The following is a 17,791-nucleotide window of genomic DNA, read 5'->3' on the forward strand; positions in this document are numbered from 1 at the left end:
CTATAGAGAGGAATGTTTTTTCTGCTGGTGTATCCTAAGGTAGCTCCTCTCTGAGAACCTCTTCCTGCAGTGCGTACAAGCAAATGGCCTCTCTTCCGTGTGAACCTTCAGGTGCATCTTCAGCTGGTGCTGGCGGGAAAACTTCTTCTCACAGTGGAGGCAACTGAAGGGTTTTTCCCCTGTGTGGACCCTCTGGTGCCTCTTCAGGTCACCAGCCTGAGCAAAGCGCATTTGACACTGGGTACAGCTGAAGGGTTTCACCCCTGTGTGGACCCTCTGGTGCCTCTTCAGGTTGCCAGCCTCAGCAAAGCACATATGACACTGGGTACAGCTGAAGGGTTTCTCTCCTGTGTGGACCCTCTGGTGGATCTCCACCTTCTGGGGGCAGCTGAAGCCTTTGTTACAGAACATGCAGAGGAACCGTTTATCTTTACTATTGCCCGATGTGGCTCCCCCTCCCTGAGCCTGGGCTATAGCCCTGTCGTTTGAGTTCAGTACTTGATTGAAAAAAACGCTGCCATGTGAATCGGAAAGTGCCTTCGACGTGAATACAGCATCTTGATCCCTGAACGCGTGTAAAGGGGAGTGGGTTGTGACATTTAGATTTGTATCTAAGCTTCCCCTGTAATCAAAGAAATCTCTGTCCTGTGAGTGTCCGTCTCCTAGGTGACTATCTGCATTCCATGTGGGAGGAGCATCGCCCTCCACTTTCACAGTCACATCATCTACCACTATAACCTCCCCTTTCTTATCTAGGCACCCTTCAGAGTATACACTACTACTGTATCGGTTCCATTCCCCTCTAGACAGATCAGTCTGTCTCTCTAAACCCAAGAGCATGTTGCCAGGGTTCATCTCTGTAGAGTAAGAACAAGATGGATCATCACCGCCAGTGTCGAACGTGTCACCATCTCCACGGGAATTAACCGTCCCCTGGCTCTGGTGAAATACCGGTAAGTATTCTGAGCCGGGAGCAGGACGACTGCCCATTCTCTCTGGGTCTGATCTGTGGTCAGATCCTGTGTGTAAGAGCCTTTGTGTTACAGTTAAAGTCTCTGTGTCTGTCTCTGACTTGAGGATGACGTTCAGCGTTCCACTGACCTCCGTGATCCTGCGTCGGGTCCTGGCCTGGGGCGCAGCGGCGAGATCCTCGGTGGGTACAGAGGGCGCCACTCCAGCTGGTGCTCCAGTCTGGTGCCGTTGGTCCTTCTCTCGTTCAGTCCTCTCCAGCTTGACCCCAGGACCTGCTGCATTTTCATCTGCAGACTGACACAAGAAAAGGCTATTACCGGTGCATGAGTAGAATTGGATAACAATGTTGTAGGGATGTGAGCAAGTGAATAGCAGAGGGGAGCCTTTCTGAAATAAACTGGCCACATTTGATGAACTGTAATTTTGATGTAATACTATTACACAAACCTCTATCACAATAAAGTGCTGGGTTGAGGTTACACTCCCCTCATCAACAGTGATTGGTTGGTCATCTCTCCATGCATTGTGTCCAGCAGGCTTCACAAAGCTCCTGTGCCCTCCAGTGAGATGTCCTTCACCTGAGAGTGATTGGGGGAAAGAGGTACTGGTTAGGTACCGTCAATGCTGAACGCTATATTGTAGACTATTGACAGTTTTGACACGGTCTACAATTGGCAAGGATGTAAGGTAACACTTATAATTTCTTGATTTACTGTTCCATGCATCATATTGTTTTCTATTAGTAAATAATAGGAAATGCCAGTAAATCAATCTGGTCAGAATATGATATTGTTTTTCTGCAAGTTAGCTAAGTAACCAGGGGAATTATTGCATACTATCCCAAAACTGACCAATACCCAATTCTGATTAACCATATGTGTTAAACACATCTAACGTCACACATGCGCAGATGTGATCTGGGCGACAGGCCCCGCAGCATCGGCCTTCTGCAAAATGTAGCCAACCTCTTGTCATTCCTTTGTATCGGTCGAGGATCTTGACACTACTGGGACCACTGGCGAGGACGCGTTCTCGCGTCGTTCTCTCTGCGCGCTCCCGTGCCACCTTCATTTCAAGTAGCTGTAGTTTTCTCCGCAATGCCCTGCTTTCATTCTGGCTTTGAGTTATTTCCAAACGAAACACTGCATAGTCATCGTCTACGAGTTTACAGATATCTGCCACGGCTGCATTCGCTAACACCTCCATAATGGAGGCTATTTGAGTGTGAAAAACCATAGGCCTACAGTTAGCCATTGTTAGCAACTAGCTAGCGTTACCTTAATAACATCTATCAACCAAGGCCTGTCTCCAACGCGAATTTAACACTGCCTGGGGTAAGTATGTGTGGCTGTGCAGTTACATAAGTAATATGAGATTCAAGGTGATAATAAAAGTATATATAACAACAATAAAAACGCTGCCGTGTATATTGTTCTTGGTTACTTTTCACTTCCGTTGACAGTTCTTCTTCAGTGGTTCTTAAAATGGTTGGCAACCAACTTTAGTGATGCATTACTGCCACAAATTGAACTGGAGTGTGGACCAGAGACTGCGACGGTCAAAAGCCTAGTTCACATCCCTACCCAATTAAACCATTATACCTAAGGAAATGGAATACATTATCAAATAGAATATCACCTTAAGATTGTATGAATGTGAAAGAGTAAGCTCTTCGATCCATGTGCGGATCGTTCAATCAATATCCAAACTTCTTGACCAGAACCCTGGCACCTTGGGTAAACCACTAGGAGCAGAGCCCCACGACATAGGACTGTCACACGTTCACTCCGTGAGATGGACAATGAGAGCAAAATGAAAATTGTGTTTGTGAGAAGAGACTTTCATACATGGGCAGGGTGTATTTTTGAGAGTGCAGAAATCTCTGCATGCACTCGGACTAATTTATTGCATTCGACAATGATTTTCAACTTGTTCAATATCAATGTTTCAAGCTCTCAAGTTTAATTTCCAGCCCAACCCTGTCTATGCACGATCAAAGTAGTTTATGCGCTTTGCGCGACTGGTTTTCTTCGATACAAATCTGCTCGCACTGTGATTTATATTCTTGCTTGCGTGCTCCATCTCAATTTGGCACTCATCTGATGCCATAGACAATCAGGATAAAGAACCAATTAACACAGAAGAGGTGCAATTTACATTGTAGCTATAGTATTGCCTGTAATGATTAATGGTTCAAATGAAAGGGATTTGCATACAACTTGTAATTTTTATTTATTTTTATTTAAAAAAGAAAGTTGTTCATTTTTTGTTGTTGTAGTATCGGGAGGCAAAGGTTGAGTCATGCGTTCTCCGAAACGTGACCCGCCAAACCGCGCTTCTTAACGCCAATGTGCACCAATGTGTCGAGGAAACACCGTTCACCTGACAACCGAAGTCAACCTGCATGCGCCCGGCCCGCCACAAGGAGTCGCTAACCTGGATGACGCCCTCCCGACCCTGTAGTGACACCTCTAGAACTGCAATGCAGTGTCTCACATGCTGACCACACCGCTTGTGGCCACCCACATCAGATGCGATCAAGTGTTGAAATATCAAAACGAACTCTGAACCAACTGTATTAATTTGGGGACAGATCGAAAAGCATTAAACATTTATGGCAATTTAGCTTGCTGTTGCTAGCTAATTTGTCCTGGGATATAAACATTGGGTTGATAATTTGCCTGAAATGCACAAGGTCCTCTACTCTGACAATTAATCCACAGATAAAAGGGAAAACATAGTTTGTTTCTAGTAATCTCTCCTCCTTTGCACTTTATATGGCAGTTGGCAACCAACTTTAAGGTGCAGTACCAACAGGACTGGAGTGTGGACCTCAGTTCACCTTTCAATCACCCACGTGGATATAAGCTCCTAAAAACCAATGAGGATATGGGAGAGGCTACACAGACGTGCGCAAGCAGTGTGGGTGCAATAATTGAATAACATGTATGTGCAAATTTATTTTCCAATGCTTGCTCAATTATACATGCGGACCACACTGCCCGCATCGAGTGCGCGAAATAAACATTTTATAGATTGTCAATCATCAAATCATTGGAATAAGAAAAACAGTCACTGTAGTGGGTCATGTGACCAACCCTGAGCCAAAATTGGCCTTGGTCAGTGAGACAGTAACTTTCACATCTTTTACAAACTTAACAACTAAGCTGTAGCCTACACTCTTGTGGATAGGTTCTATAACATGCCACCGATCACCACAAGCTTCAGTACCTACAAGTTTAGACAACATGACCACATGGGCAGTCAGCCACGATCAGGTGAAATTCGCGCGTCATGACCAATGATGTACACCAGGGTTTTCCAAAGTTGGCCCTTTTCTCCAGGTCTTTGGGGATGGACAACACCTCAGAACATAATACAATGAAAAACCAAAATGTGTGCAGTAGAGGGGTTAGTTACTGTATACAGTGCATTCTGAAAGTATTCAGATCCCTTGACTTTTTCCACATTTTGTTACACTACAGCCTTATTCTAAAATGTATTCAAAAAAAATTCCCCCCTCAAATTTACACACAATATCCCATAGTGACAAAGCAAAAACAGTTTATATACTTTAAAAAAAATTATAATTTACATAAGTATTCAGACCCTTTACTAAGTACTTTGTTGAAGTACCTTTGGCAGTGATTACCGCCTTGAGTATAACGCTACAAGCTTGTCATACCTGTATTTGGGCAGTTAATCGCAACCTCTGTCAGGCTGGATAGGGAGCATCGCTGCACAACAATTGTCAGGTCTCTCCAGAGATGTTCAAGTCCGGGCTCTGGCTGGGCCACTCAAGGACATCAGAGACTTGTCCTGAATCCACTCCTACGTTGTCTTTGGCTGTGTGCCTAGGGTCGTTGACTCTAGACGTGACGCTTTGCTTTCAGGCCAAATTGTTCAACCTTGGTTTCATCAAATCAAATCAAATCAAATCAAATTTATTTATATAGCCCTTCGTACATCAGCTGATATCTCAAAGTGCTGTACAGAAACCCAGCCTAAAACCCCAAACAGCAAGCAATGCAGGTGGAGAAGCACAGTGGCTAGGAAAAACTCCCTAGAAAGGCCAATACCTAGGAAGAAACCTAGAGAGGAACCAGGCTATGTGGGGTGGCCAGTCCTCTTCTGGCTGTGCCGGGTGGAGATTATAACAGAACATGGTCAAGATGTTCAATGTTCATAAATGACCAGCATGGTCGAATAATAATAAGGCAGAACAGTTGAAACTAGAGCAGCAGCACAGTCAGGTGGAAGTTGAAACTGGAGCAGCAGCATGGCCAGGTAGACTGGGGACAGCAAGGAGTCATCATGTCAGGTAGTCCTGGGGCATGGTCCTAGGGCTCAGGTCAGTTGAAACTGGAACAGCAGCATGGCCAGGTGGACTGGGGACAGCAAGGAGTCATCATGTCAGGTAGTCCTGGGGCATGGTCCTAGGGCTCAGGTCCTCCGAGAGAGAGAAAGAAAGAGAGAAGGAGAGAATTAGAGAACGCACACTTAGATTCACACAGGACACCGAATAGGACAGGAGAAGTACTCCAGATATAACAAACTGACCCCAGCCCCCCGACACATAAACTACTGCAGCATAAATACTGGAGGCTGAGACAGGAGGGGTCAGGAGACACTGTGGCCCCATCCGAGGACACCCCCGGACAGGGCCAAACAGGAAGGATATAACCCCACCCACTTTGCCAAAGCACAGCCCCCACACCACTAGAGGGATATCTTCAACCACCAACTTACCATCCTGAGACAAGGCTGAGTATAGCCCACAAAGATCTCCGCCACGGCACAACCCAAGGGGGGGGGGGCGCCAACCCAGACAGGATGACCACAACAGTGAATCAACCCACTCAGGTGACGCACCCCCTCCAGGGACAGCATGAGAGAGCCCCAGCAAGCCAGTGACTCAGCCCCTGTAATAGGGTTAGAGGCAGAGAATCCCAGTGGAAAGAGGGGAACCGGCCAGGCAGAGACAGCAAGGGCGGTTCGTTGCTCCAGAGCCTTTCCGTTCACCCTCCCACTCCTGGGCCAGACTACACTCAATCATATGACCCACTGAAGAGATGAGTCTTCAGTAAAGACTTAAAGGTTGAGACCGAGTTTGCGTCTCTGACATGGGTAGGCAGACCGTTCCATAAAAATGGAGCTCTATAGGAGAAAGCCCTGCCTCCAGCTGTTTGCTTAGAAATTCTAGGGACAATTAGGAGGCCTGCGTCTTGTGACCGTAGCGTACGTATAGGTATGTACGGCAGGACCAAATCAGAGAGATAGGTAGGAGCATGCCCATGTAATGCTTTGTAGGTTAGCAGTAAAACCTTGAAATCAGCCCTTGCTTTGACAGGAAGCCAGTGTAGAGAGGCTAGCACTGGAGTAATATGATCAAATTTTTTGGTTCTAGTCAGGATTCTAGCAGCCGTATTTAGCACTAACTGAAGTTTATTTAGTGCTTTATCCGGGTAGCCGGAAAATAGAGCATTGCAGTAGTCTAACCTAGAAGTGACAAAAGCATGGATTAATTTTTCTGCATCATTTTTGGACAGAAAGTTTCTGATTTTTGCAATGTTACGTAGATGGAAAAAAGCTGTCCTCGAAATGGTCTTGATATGTTCTTCAAAAGAGAGATCAGGGTCCAGAGTAACGCCGAGGTCCTTCACAGTTTTATTTGAGACGACTGTACAACCATTAAGATTAATTGTCAGATTCAACAGAAGATCTCTTTGTTTCTTGGGACCTAGAACAAGCATCTCTGTTTTGTCCGAGTTTAATAGTAGAAAGTTTGCAGCCATCCACTTCCTTATGTCTGAAACACATGCTTCTAGCGAGGGCAATTTTGGGGCTTCACCATGTTTCATTGAAATGTACAGCTGTGTGTCATCCGCATAGCAGTGAAAGTTTACATTATGTTTTCGAATAACATCCCCAAGAGGTAAAATATATAGTGAAAACAATAGTGGTCCTAAAACGGAACCTTGAGGAACACCGAAATTTACAGTTGATTTGTCAGAGGACAAACCATTCACAGAGACAAACTGATATCTTTCCGACAGATAAGATCTAAACCAGGCCAGAACATGTCCGTGTAGACCAATTTGGGTTTCCAATCTCTCCAAAAGAATGTGGTGATCGATGGTATCAAAAGCAGCACTAAGGTCTAGGAGCACGAGGACAGATGCAGAGCCTCGGTCCGATGCCATTAAAATGTCAGATGAGAGAATCTTGTTTCTCGTGGTCTGAGAGTCTTTAGAGGCCTTTTGGAAAACTCCTAGCGGGCTGTCATGTGCCTTTTACTGAGGAGTGGCTTCAGTCTGGCCACTCCACCATTTAGGCCTGACTGGTGGAGTGCTGCAGAGATGGTTGTCCATCTGGAAGGTTCTCCCATCTCCACAGAGGAACTCTGGAGCTCTGTCAGAGTGACCATAGGGTTCTTGGTCACCTCCCTGATGGCCTCCCTGAATGATGGGAACTTTATATAGGTGTGTGCCTTTCCAAATCATGTCCAATCAATTGAATTTACCACAGGTGGACTCCAATCAAGTTGTAGAAATATCTCAAGGATGATGAATGGAAACAGGATGCACCTGAGCTCAATTTCGAGGCTCACAGCAAAGGGTCTGAATACTTATGTAAATAAGGTTGTAATTATTATTTTAAAAAAATTTACCCCCTTTTTTTTCTCCTCAATTTTGTGATTACAAACTTGTCTCATTACTGCAACTCTCAACGGGCTCGGGAGAGGGCAAGGTCGAGTCATGCGTCCTCCGAAACATGACTTTGGTTGTCAGTTGAACAGTGTTTCCTCCGACGACACATGTTGTCCTTGATGATCGTGCAGCTGGCTTCCGAGTTAAGCGTTAAGAAGCGCGGTTAGGCGGGTCATGTTTCGGAGGACGCATGACTCGACGTTGCCTTCTCCAGAGCCCGTTGGGAGTGTTAATCTGATTAGGCTACTTCAAAAGTCCCCTCCACTCCACTCTAATATAACTCGAATCTGCACAACGGCCATTTGATTAATGGAAAGAGACATCTGTTGCAAAACATCAAAAAGTTTAATGATGTTCAAAGATTGTCAAACCAAGCGTTCGATACTGAGTAGGGATGGATGTATTTTTTGTTTGTCGAGATTGACATACTCTACTTGATTGTGGCGCAAACCGTGATGAGAAGCGCTAAAAGCTGGTAATCGATATTCAATTGTGCGTTGCTGATTGGTTGTGTATGGTGCATTCTTACAGAAACCTGTTGGTGCAAAATTCCTTGCATATATTTGATATCATCATGAATATAGCATCAAAATGTTGAAAATCTGACTTCCCTCTAGTTGATCATTATCTGCAGCCTGCTCTGATCATAGTGTAATGAAACAGGAAGGGAGAGTGGGTTTGTCGGGTTGTGGTCCGCGAGTTAGCCCTGCGTGGCATGGACTGTGCCACAAAACCATTCTGAAGTGGTAAAGTTGATATCCAAGTTTACAAACAGGGTTGCATCAGTTATTGTTATTCATGGTGTTAATAATCATTTTAGAGTTCATTTTATGAGGGGGATGGTGTTTATTTTAACTGTCCCTAAACAATTTATTGTAATTTATGGTAAATTCATTAAACATATAATTTAGACCCAGTATTTATTTGAGAACAGGCCTTTTATTTGCTGAAATGTGTCCTGTTGTCCTGTTATTAAAAGGGACAGGCGGCGAATTTTGAGACTCTGCGTTTAATTGAAGGTCAATATTCACAAAGCCTCTGAATAGGAGTGCAGACCTAGGATCAGTTTTGCCTATTAGGTCATAATGAATACTTTTACACTGAGAATATTTGTGGAAATGGGCCACGGTCTTGATTAATTTCGTCTTAAGTGTGGGACCATTACTTTGAATTATAAAACCATTAAAGAGTGTCAAGTAATCAAATCAACTAGCATTTGCATAATACTCATAGCAATCCCTTATTGCCCAACCAGAAGATGCTCCATAGCAGGGTGCTCATATCAGATTTCTTGTTCCAACATCCTCTCACTCTGTGTCTCTTACAGTCAATAGAGATGGAGAATGGGAAGCATGATCTGTTGCTAGTCAAAGAGGAGATAAGAGGACGGACCAGCGAACATTGATCTGCTGAAGATGGAAGAGCAAGGTAAGGGGGAAATACATATAGCCTACATACAGTATATCATGTCATGGACATTCATACTAAGAGAGACTGTCATTTCTTCAAACAATCATCTTTATTCAATATCGATTAATTATTGCAATAATGAAGCTGTCGATCCCACACTCTAAAATGTGTTGCAGAGGCTTAACCTTTACAGACAATGCTGGTTCTTATATAACTGACACTAAGAATGCTTAGTTAGGGCTGGAAAGCCTTTGGTGCGGTTTCCCAGATGCAAGAATGATTAGACACTATGGGTTTTGTTCTATTCCTCTAGGCACTCTCTCTCTCTCTCTCGGTTACACCCACCACATCTTATCTATGGAATGCCAGCTGTAGGTTTTTAGGCTCCTCTCAGTTCAAACAGACACAGATGAGAAAGTACTCATCAAAGCTGTTCGATGCAGAAAAAGTATTATAACATCTTGTCATTTTTCTTTCACAATCTTCAATGGTAAAGTGATGCGCCTGGCTATTATTTTGTCTTTTTCATCATTCATAAAAATTAAATCAATGCGACTTATGTTACAAAAGCACACATTATAATGAATGAACTTGACTTACCACCTATTTGTGACCTATGTAGCAACATTTTAAATTGTGTTTTTTTTTTTTTTACATTTGATAAAAGTAGAGAAACTGGTATATCATACAATGGGAAAGTAATTCTGCTTTGAAAGTTGATCAACTTAACCCCACTGTTGAGAAAATGGCCCTTGAATGTGTTGGTACACCTAATGGAGAGCTCTTCTTTGTCTACACCCATTCAGCATAGTTCACTCCCTCTTAAGCCTTAGCCCCACCCATCTCTTTAAGGATTCACGTGTGAGGTCATGTGCTAAACAGAGTAAGGTAGCATAGCATCACTACGACCAAGAATATGACTTTCGCGAAGCGGACCCTGTGTTCTGCCTTTCCCCCAGGACAACGGAATGGATCCCAGCCGGCGACCCCAAAAAACGACTTTGAAAAAGGGGAAAACGAAGCGGTCTTCTGGTCAGACTCCGGAGACGGGCACATCGTGCACCACTCCCTAGCATTCTCCTCGCCAATGTCCAGTCTCTTGACAACAAGGTTGATGAAATCCGAGCAAGGGTAGCATTCCAGAGGGACATCAGAGACTGTAACATTCTTTGCTTCACGGAAACATGGCTCACTGGAGAGACGCTATCGGAGACGGTGCAGCCAGCTGGTTTCTCCACGCATCGCGCCGACAGAAACAAACATCTTTCTGGTAAGAAGAGGGGCGGGGGCGTATGCTTTATGGTTAACGGGACGTGGTGTGGCCAAAACAACATACAGGAACTCAAGTCCTTCTGTTCACCTGATTTAGAATTCCTCACAATCAAATGTAGACCGCATTATCTACCAAGGGAATTCTCTTCGATTATAATCACAGCCGTATATATTCCCCCCCAAGCAGACACATTGATGGCTCTGAACGAACTTTATTTGACTCTTTGCAAACTGGAATCCATATATCCGGAGGCTGCATTCATTGTAGCTGGGGATTTTAACAAGGCTAATCTGAAAACAAGACTCCCTAAATTTTATCAGCATATCGATTGCGCAACCAGGGCGGGAAAAACCTTGGATCATTGCTATTCCAACTTCCGCGACGCATATAAGGCCCTGCCCCGCCCTCCTTTCGGAAAAGCTGACCACGACTCCATTTTGTTGATCCCTGCCTACAGACAGAAACTAAAACAAGAAGCTCCCGCGCTGAGGTCTGTTCAACGCTGGTCCGACCAATCTGATTCCACACTCCAAGACTGCTTCCATCACGTGGACTGGGATATGTTCCGTATTGCGTCAGACGACAACATTGACGAATATGCTGATTCGGTGTGCGAGGTCATTAGAACATGCGTTGAACATGTCGTTCACATAGCAACGATTAAAACATTCCAAAACCAGAAACAGTGGATTGATGGCAGCATTTGCGTGAAACTGAAAGCGCGAACCACTGCTTTTAATCAGGGCAAGGTGACTGGAAACATGACCGAATACAAACAGTGTAACTATTCCCTCCGCAAGGCAATCAAACAAGCTAAGTGTCAGTATAGAGACAAAGTAGAATCTCAATTCAACGGCTCAGACACAAGAGGTATGTGGCAGGGTATACAGTCAATCACGGATTACAAAAAGAAAACTAGCACTGTCACGGACCAGGATGTCTTGCTCCCAGGCAGACTAAATAACTTTTTTGCCCGCTTTGAGGACAATACAGTGCCACTGACACTGCCCGCAACTAAAACATGCGGACTCTCCTTCACTGCAGCCGACGTGAGGAAAACATTTAAACGTGTCAACCCTCGCAGGGCTGCAGGCCCAGACGGCATCCCCAGCCGCGCCCTCAGAGCATGCGCAGACCAGCTGGCTGGTGTGTTTACGGACATATTCAATCAATCCCTATCCCAGTCTGTTGTTCCCACATGCTTCAAGAGGGCCACCATTGTTCCTGTTCCCAAGAAAGCTAAGGTAACTGAGCTAAACGACTACCGCCCCGTAGCACTCACTTCCGTCATCATGAAGTGCTTTGAGAGACTAGTCAAGGACCATATCACCTCCACCCTACCTGACACCCTAGACCCACTCCAATTTGCTTACCGCCCAAATAGGTCCACAGACGATGCAATCTCAACCACACTGCACACTGCCCTAACCCATCTGGACAAGAGGAATACCTATGTGAGAATGCTGTTCATTGACTACAGCTCGGCATTTAACACCATAGTGCCCTCCAAGCTCGTCATCAAGCTCGAGACCCTGGGTCTCGACCCCGCCCTGTGCAACTGGGTACTGGACTTCCTGACGGGCCGCCCCCAGGTGGTGAGGGTAGGCAACAACATCTCCACCCCGCTGATCCTCAACACTGGGGCCCCACAAGGGTGCGTTCTGAGCCCTCTCCTGTACTCCCTGTTCAACCACGACTGTGTGGCCACGCACGCCTCCAACTCAATCATCAAGTTTGCGGACGACACAACAGTGGTAGGCTTGATTACCAACAACGACGAGACGGCCTACAGGGAGGAGGTGAGGGCCCTCGGAGTGTGGTGTCAGGAAAATAACCTCACACTTAACGTCAACAAAACTAAGGAGATGATTGTGGACTTCAGGAAACAGCAGAGGGAACACCCCCCTATCCACATCGATGGAACAGTAGTGGAGAGGGTAGTAAGTTTTAAGTTCCTCGGCGTACACGTCACAGACAAACTGAATTGGTCCACCCACACAGACAGCATCGTGAAGAAGGCGCAGCAGTGCCTCTTCAACCTCAGGAGGCTGAAGAAATTCGGCTTGTCACCAAAAGCACTCACAAACTTCTACAGATGCACAATCGAGAGCATCCTGGCGGGCTGTATCACCGCCTGGTACGGCAACTGCTCCGCCCACAACCGTAAGGCTCTCCAGAGGGTAGTGAGGTCTGCACAACGCATCACCGGGGGCAAACTACCTGCCCTCCAGGACACCTACACCATCCGATGTTACAGGAAGGCCATAAAGATCATCAAGGACAACAACCACCCGAGCCACTGCCTGTTCACCCCGCTATCATCCAGAAGGCGAGGTCAGTACAGGTGCATCAAAGCTGGGACCGAGAGACTGAAAAACAGCTTCTATCTCAAGGCCATCAGACTGTTAAACAGCCACCACTAACATTGAGTGGCTGCTGCCAACACACTGACTCAACTCCAGCCACTTTAATAATGGGAATTGATGTAAAATATATCACTAGCCACTTTAAACCATGCTACCTAATATAATGTTTACATACCCTACATTATTCATCTCATATGTATACGCATATACTGTACTCTATATAATCTACTGCATCCTTATGTAATACATGTATCACTAGCCAATTTAACTATGCCACTTTGTTTACATACTCATCTCATATGTATATACTGCACTCAATACCATCTACTGTATCTTGCCTATGCCGCTCTGTACCATCACTCATTCATATATCTTTATGTACATATTCTTTATCCCCTTACACTTGTGTCTATAAGGTAGTAGTTTTGGAATTGTTAGCTAGATTACTTGTTGGTTATTACTGCATTGTCGGAACTAGAAGCACAAGCATTTCGCTACACTCGCACTAACATCTGCTAACCATGTGTATGTGACAAATAAAATTGGATTTGATTTAGTAAACAACCAAATATTTCAAGACTTCAAAGCGGTGAAAATAGTAGCAAAAAGTCATAGTAAAAATACACTATCTAGTCCTTGGCCTATAACCTAATTTGGCTTTGGTGCAGGTCATGTTGTTCTTCACATTACCGTCTCTGGTAAACACACACTATGTCAAATCAAATCAAAGTTTATTTGTCACATGCACAGGTTATAGAAGTTGTAAACGGTACAGTGAAATGGTTACTTGCATAGTGGAGTGTTTTGTTTAGGCAGGTAGGTAGGTAGCTAGCTAGGTAGGTAGCTAGCTAGGTAGGTAGCTAGCTAGCTAGCTAAACAATGAACCATAATCCCAACTCATACTACCCTGCACCATGCATGAATCTGCAAGGTAGCTAAAGATAACCAACTTGGTTCAATGTTAGCTAGTTAGCTAACATTAAGCTATAACTAGCAATGCAAATGGCTTTCTGAGAGACAAATAATATTGCTACACAGATCATACACATAACGTTAGCTAGCGAGCCAGCCAGCTAATGTTAGCTAGCCAATAGTACACTTTAACATGCATTGAAAACAACTTTCTGAAAAAATGTTTAACATATATGAAAATGTAGCTAGACTCTTACCCGTATACATGGATGAACGATTCTCCCTCTCTGTCATGGATGCCATGGTTGGCCTTAGTTTGAAATGTAATCCAGAGACAGTTGTTTTATACAACCTCCTTCGGGGGCCTCTTTTCGACTCCCTTCGCAATTGCAATCATATTCTGCTTCCACCAGACATTCCACTGATTTCAAAACTTGGTCAACTTCTTCCATGACAACAACACTGTTGATCGCCGTTTCTTCCACATCACTGTCATCAGAAGACTACAATGTCTGGTTAAATGAAAATGTTTTTACCTAATGTAACAGTATAACTTTAGTCCGTCCCCTCGCCCATACCCGGGCGCGAACCAGGGACCCTCTGCACACATCAACAACAGTCACCCACGAAGCATCGTTACCCATCGCTCCACAAAAGCCGCGGCCCTTGCAGAGCAAGGGGAACCACTACTTCAAGGTCTCAGAGCAAGTGACGTCAACGATTGAAACGCTATTTAGCGCGCACCACCGCTAACTAGCTAGCCATTTCATATCCGTTACACTAAGTCAGGGATTTCCTCATTGTCTGATTCATTTTAAGAGTCCTAGAGTCAGCATGGCACGATCATCCTCAAACTCTTTCTCTCTGATCGTTGCCGATAGCGCCTGTTAAATTAAGGGCAGCAATGTTTAGAGCAGTACCAACACTTGCAGTTCTTCATGACATCTTTCACAAATCTGTGGTAGAAATTATCTCCACATACTGAGAAGCTCATGTTATAGACAGAAGCATGCTACATGGCAGACCAATCTGAGCTCATCTCTCTGCATGTCCAGCCCATCCATTATCTTAGCCAATCATGGCTAGCAGGAAGGCTCCTGTCTCTTTCTGTGGCTAAACCAATTAGGGTCGCAATTTAACAATTGTATTCATATTTACAGATGGCATACAAGTTTGTTATAAAGGCATATGAAAGTTTACATGTTCCAGAAGGCATTTCTGCACAAAAATACATTATGATAAAAAACAACAACATTTTGTTACGTTCAAATGCCTCCTGTGAAGTGGTGACATGTGACATACGCCTAGCTTCCTGAAACAGGTCACATTTTCTAACCTCTTTCTGTAGGTGGTTGGCTGGAGGCTAACAGAGGAGAGTGCGTGTCCATCTTGGATTCCAAGACCCAGATGGGTGCAGCCAAGGGCCTAGGGGACGACATCACAGATCAGGCCCAGAGGTGACATAGTGGAGGTCAATGGATAGGACAGCGTCTTCAAAACTGGTCTGGGGACAACACTTTTCACCACAACCAGAAGCTGACAGTTTAACACAAAACAACAACCGTAGTCTCCATGACAACATACTGGCTGAGACTAGGGCGAGGCGTAGATTTTGTCTTCTTCATTCTTGAATCAACACATATTGACTTTTTTTTTTTTACTCCAATGGGTCCATATTGTTAGGTACTTGAATCCCAGTTTTAGAGATGGGCTTGACTGTGGTTAACATTTTATAATTATCATGTTTCTGTGTGTACAGAAAATGTTTTTTTTAATATAAACCTTTATGCATTTCTGTACAATTTGTGTTTACAGTCTGCAGTCCATGAAGACCTGTTGACCTGTATTCGGTGTTGCTGGTGGGAGAGACTGGACCTCTGAGGTGGCTGGTCACAAACCCTGACCCCGGATCAGGACACTGGATCAGGAGCCATCTCTCTTCCTTCCCGAGTCGGACCTGGCACCGAACCACTAGGGACAGAGACTCCACCACCACACAGATCACCACTAGTGGACAGGTGGACTGATCAACCTCAGTCCTGGTGGTCATCAGAGAGACAGAGGCTCCAGTCATGGATCCAGTCTGCAGCCCCATACCCTTCTCTTCACAGTCTCAGAGCAGGCATGAAGCAGGACCTGGGGCTGATAGAGACGCTCCTGTTCCTATGATACAAACACCACAGTATCCAGGATGACAGGTCACCCTGGACTTCAGCCTTCACAGAGAGTGGTGGGAGCCTCCCCTGTTGGGAGTCTATCAGGAAATCTGTTTTCTCCTTCAGCGTCTCATCTAATGCCTCGTGACTGGGTTCATAGAAGGTCTGGGCCTGGACCTGGGTCTAGCCTTCCTCAATTAGAGGACCTCGTGGTTACCCCACCAATACAGACAGTGCCAGGATGGGCATTCACAACAAAAGGTACAGTGCATTCACAAAGTATTCATACCCCTTCCCATTTTCCCCATTTTGTTACGTTACAGCCTTATTCTAAAATGCATACAATTTAAAATTGTGTGTTTATCGAAAATATGATTAATTGTACTGATATACTGATTGTGAAGAAGGTGGATTTTATGGTGTTTATCGAACATGTGATTAATTGTACTGCATAAACGATCAAAAAGACAAAGAAAGTAGAGCTGAAAAGTTTTTGGGTTTCCAGGACTTCACTGCCGAAACATTGCAAAGAATACTGTCCGAAGATGCTCTTCTTCTCAGGCCCCAGAGCCTAAATAAAGGAGTACATTGAGTTTTGACTTGTTTATTTGAATTTTGTTAATTATTTGGGCTGATATACAGCCAAAACAGTAGGTGGCGGCATGCACCTATAGCATTTGTTTTCGAACCACCATAATATCAAAGAAGAAGACCCCGTACCGTAGGTGGCTGCAATACACCAATAGGTGTAATCGAAAACTTTAAAGAAGAAGAACGGAAGTGAACAGTGACCAGAAACAAGCGTTGTTATTTAGACATTTAACATAATTACCCCAGGCGGTGTTTAATTCGCGTTGGTCCCGGGTCTTTGTTTATAGATGCTATCTGGCTGCTGGTTAGCTAAAAATGGCTAACGTTAACTGTACGGTTTTTCACACTCAGATAGCTTCCATCATGGAGGTTCTAGCGAATGCAGCCGTGGCAGAGATCTGTAAAGTCGTAGACGACGACTATGCAGTGTTTCGTTTGGAAATAACTCAAAGCCAGAAAGAAAACAGGGGATTGCGGAGGAAGCTACAGCTACTGGAAATGAAGGTGGCACGTGAGCGCGCAGAGAGAATAGTGCGAGAGCGCGCACTCGCCAGTCGTCCCAGTAGTGTCAGGATCCTCGACCGATACAGAGGAATGGCAAGAGGTACATTTAGCAGAAGGCCGAGAGAGCGGAGGCTGTCGCCGTTCATATATAGCCTAGCCCATCCGGCCTTTTACATCGTTTGGCATTTTACGTCCAACTTTAATGTATTCGGCCAGCAATACACTTGTCCCCCATGGACCGGCTGGCACATAAAACATCTTCCATTCAGGCTGCAAAGGCTTCCGTTTCCTTCTTAACTTGAGTTAATGGCTCGTCTGTGGGGGGAAACACGGACGAAATGTGCGTACTGTACTAATACAAATAATCCCATCACCACTTTCGGATGTTGCACACCACGTGAGTCTGTCTACCCCTGGCAACATCAGGAAGTAGCATTAGCCAGTACGCATTTTTTTTTTTGTCCTTTGATCGCGGTGGAGGCACTAGTAATGTTTTCAGTTTGGCTATTTGTTTCAAGTGTATTAGTCTATAAATAAATATATTTTCCAAAATTCGTCATCTCTCCCATGTCTTATTCGACTAGTAGTTGTTCTGAAATTTTTATTGCTTGCCTACATTTGACTTCCTCCTCTATGTTTAATATAACACACATGCAAACTGAAAACTGTTTGTTTCTCCAATCACTTTCTCAGGTGAAGGACATCTAACTGGAGGCCACAAGAGCTTTGTGAAGCCAGCAGGACACAATACATGGAGAGATGACCAACCAATCACAGTTGATGAGGGGAGTAGAACCTCAACCCAGCACGTTATCATGATAGAGGTTAGTGTAATAGTATTACATCAAAATTACAGTACATCAAATGTGGCCAGTTTATTTCAGAAAGGCTCCCCTC

At 44.7% G+C, this 17,791-nt stretch overlaps 2 protein-coding genes across 14 annotated transcripts in view; one reads left to right on the forward strand and one right to left on the reverse strand.

Annotated features, from left to right (window-relative positions):
* LOC109901165 (myeloid zinc finger 1-like) overlaps positions 1-4,639 on the reverse strand; it is a 29,802-nt gene extending 25,163 nt beyond the window's left edge. For all 3 annotated transcript variants that reach the window (XM_031836577.1, XM_031836576.1, XM_020497212.2), the window contains exons 1-3: positions 1,938-4,639; positions 1,420-1,550; positions 1,102-1,266 (exon numbers count right to left, since the gene is read on the reverse strand). In XM_031836577.1, coding sequence (XP_031692437.1) covers positions 1,102-1,266; positions 1,420-1,550; positions 1,938-2,226 — 585 coding nt within the window. In that variant the 5' untranslated portion in view covers positions 2,227-4,639. The remainder of the gene's footprint in view (positions 1-1,101; positions 1,267-1,419; positions 1,551-1,937) is intronic.
* Positions 4,640-16,442: 11,803 nt separating this feature from the next.
* Positions 16,443-17,791, forward strand: part of LOC109901251 (zinc finger protein 583-like) — an 880,650-nt gene continuing 879,301 nt past the window's right edge. For 2 of the 11 annotated variants that reach the window (XM_031836539.1, XM_031836542.1), the window contains exon 1: positions 16,487-16,994. In XM_031836539.1, the coding sequence (XP_031692399.1) occupies positions 16,706-16,994 (289 nt within the window). In that variant the 5' untranslated portion in view covers positions 16,487-16,705. Of the gene's footprint in view, positions 16,995-17,587; positions 17,719-17,791 lie in introns of all 11 variants that reach the window. The other 9 variants (XM_031836520.1, XM_020497254.2, XM_031836528.1 and 6 more) reach the window with 9 other exon arrangements.

The sequence above is a fragment of the Oncorhynchus kisutch genome, linkage group LG12 (genome assembly GCF_002021735.2).
Source record: "Oncorhynchus kisutch isolate 150728-3 linkage group LG12, Okis_V2, whole genome shotgun sequence".
NCBI lineage: Eukaryota > Metazoa > Chordata > Actinopteri > Salmoniformes > Salmonidae > Oncorhynchus > Oncorhynchus kisutch.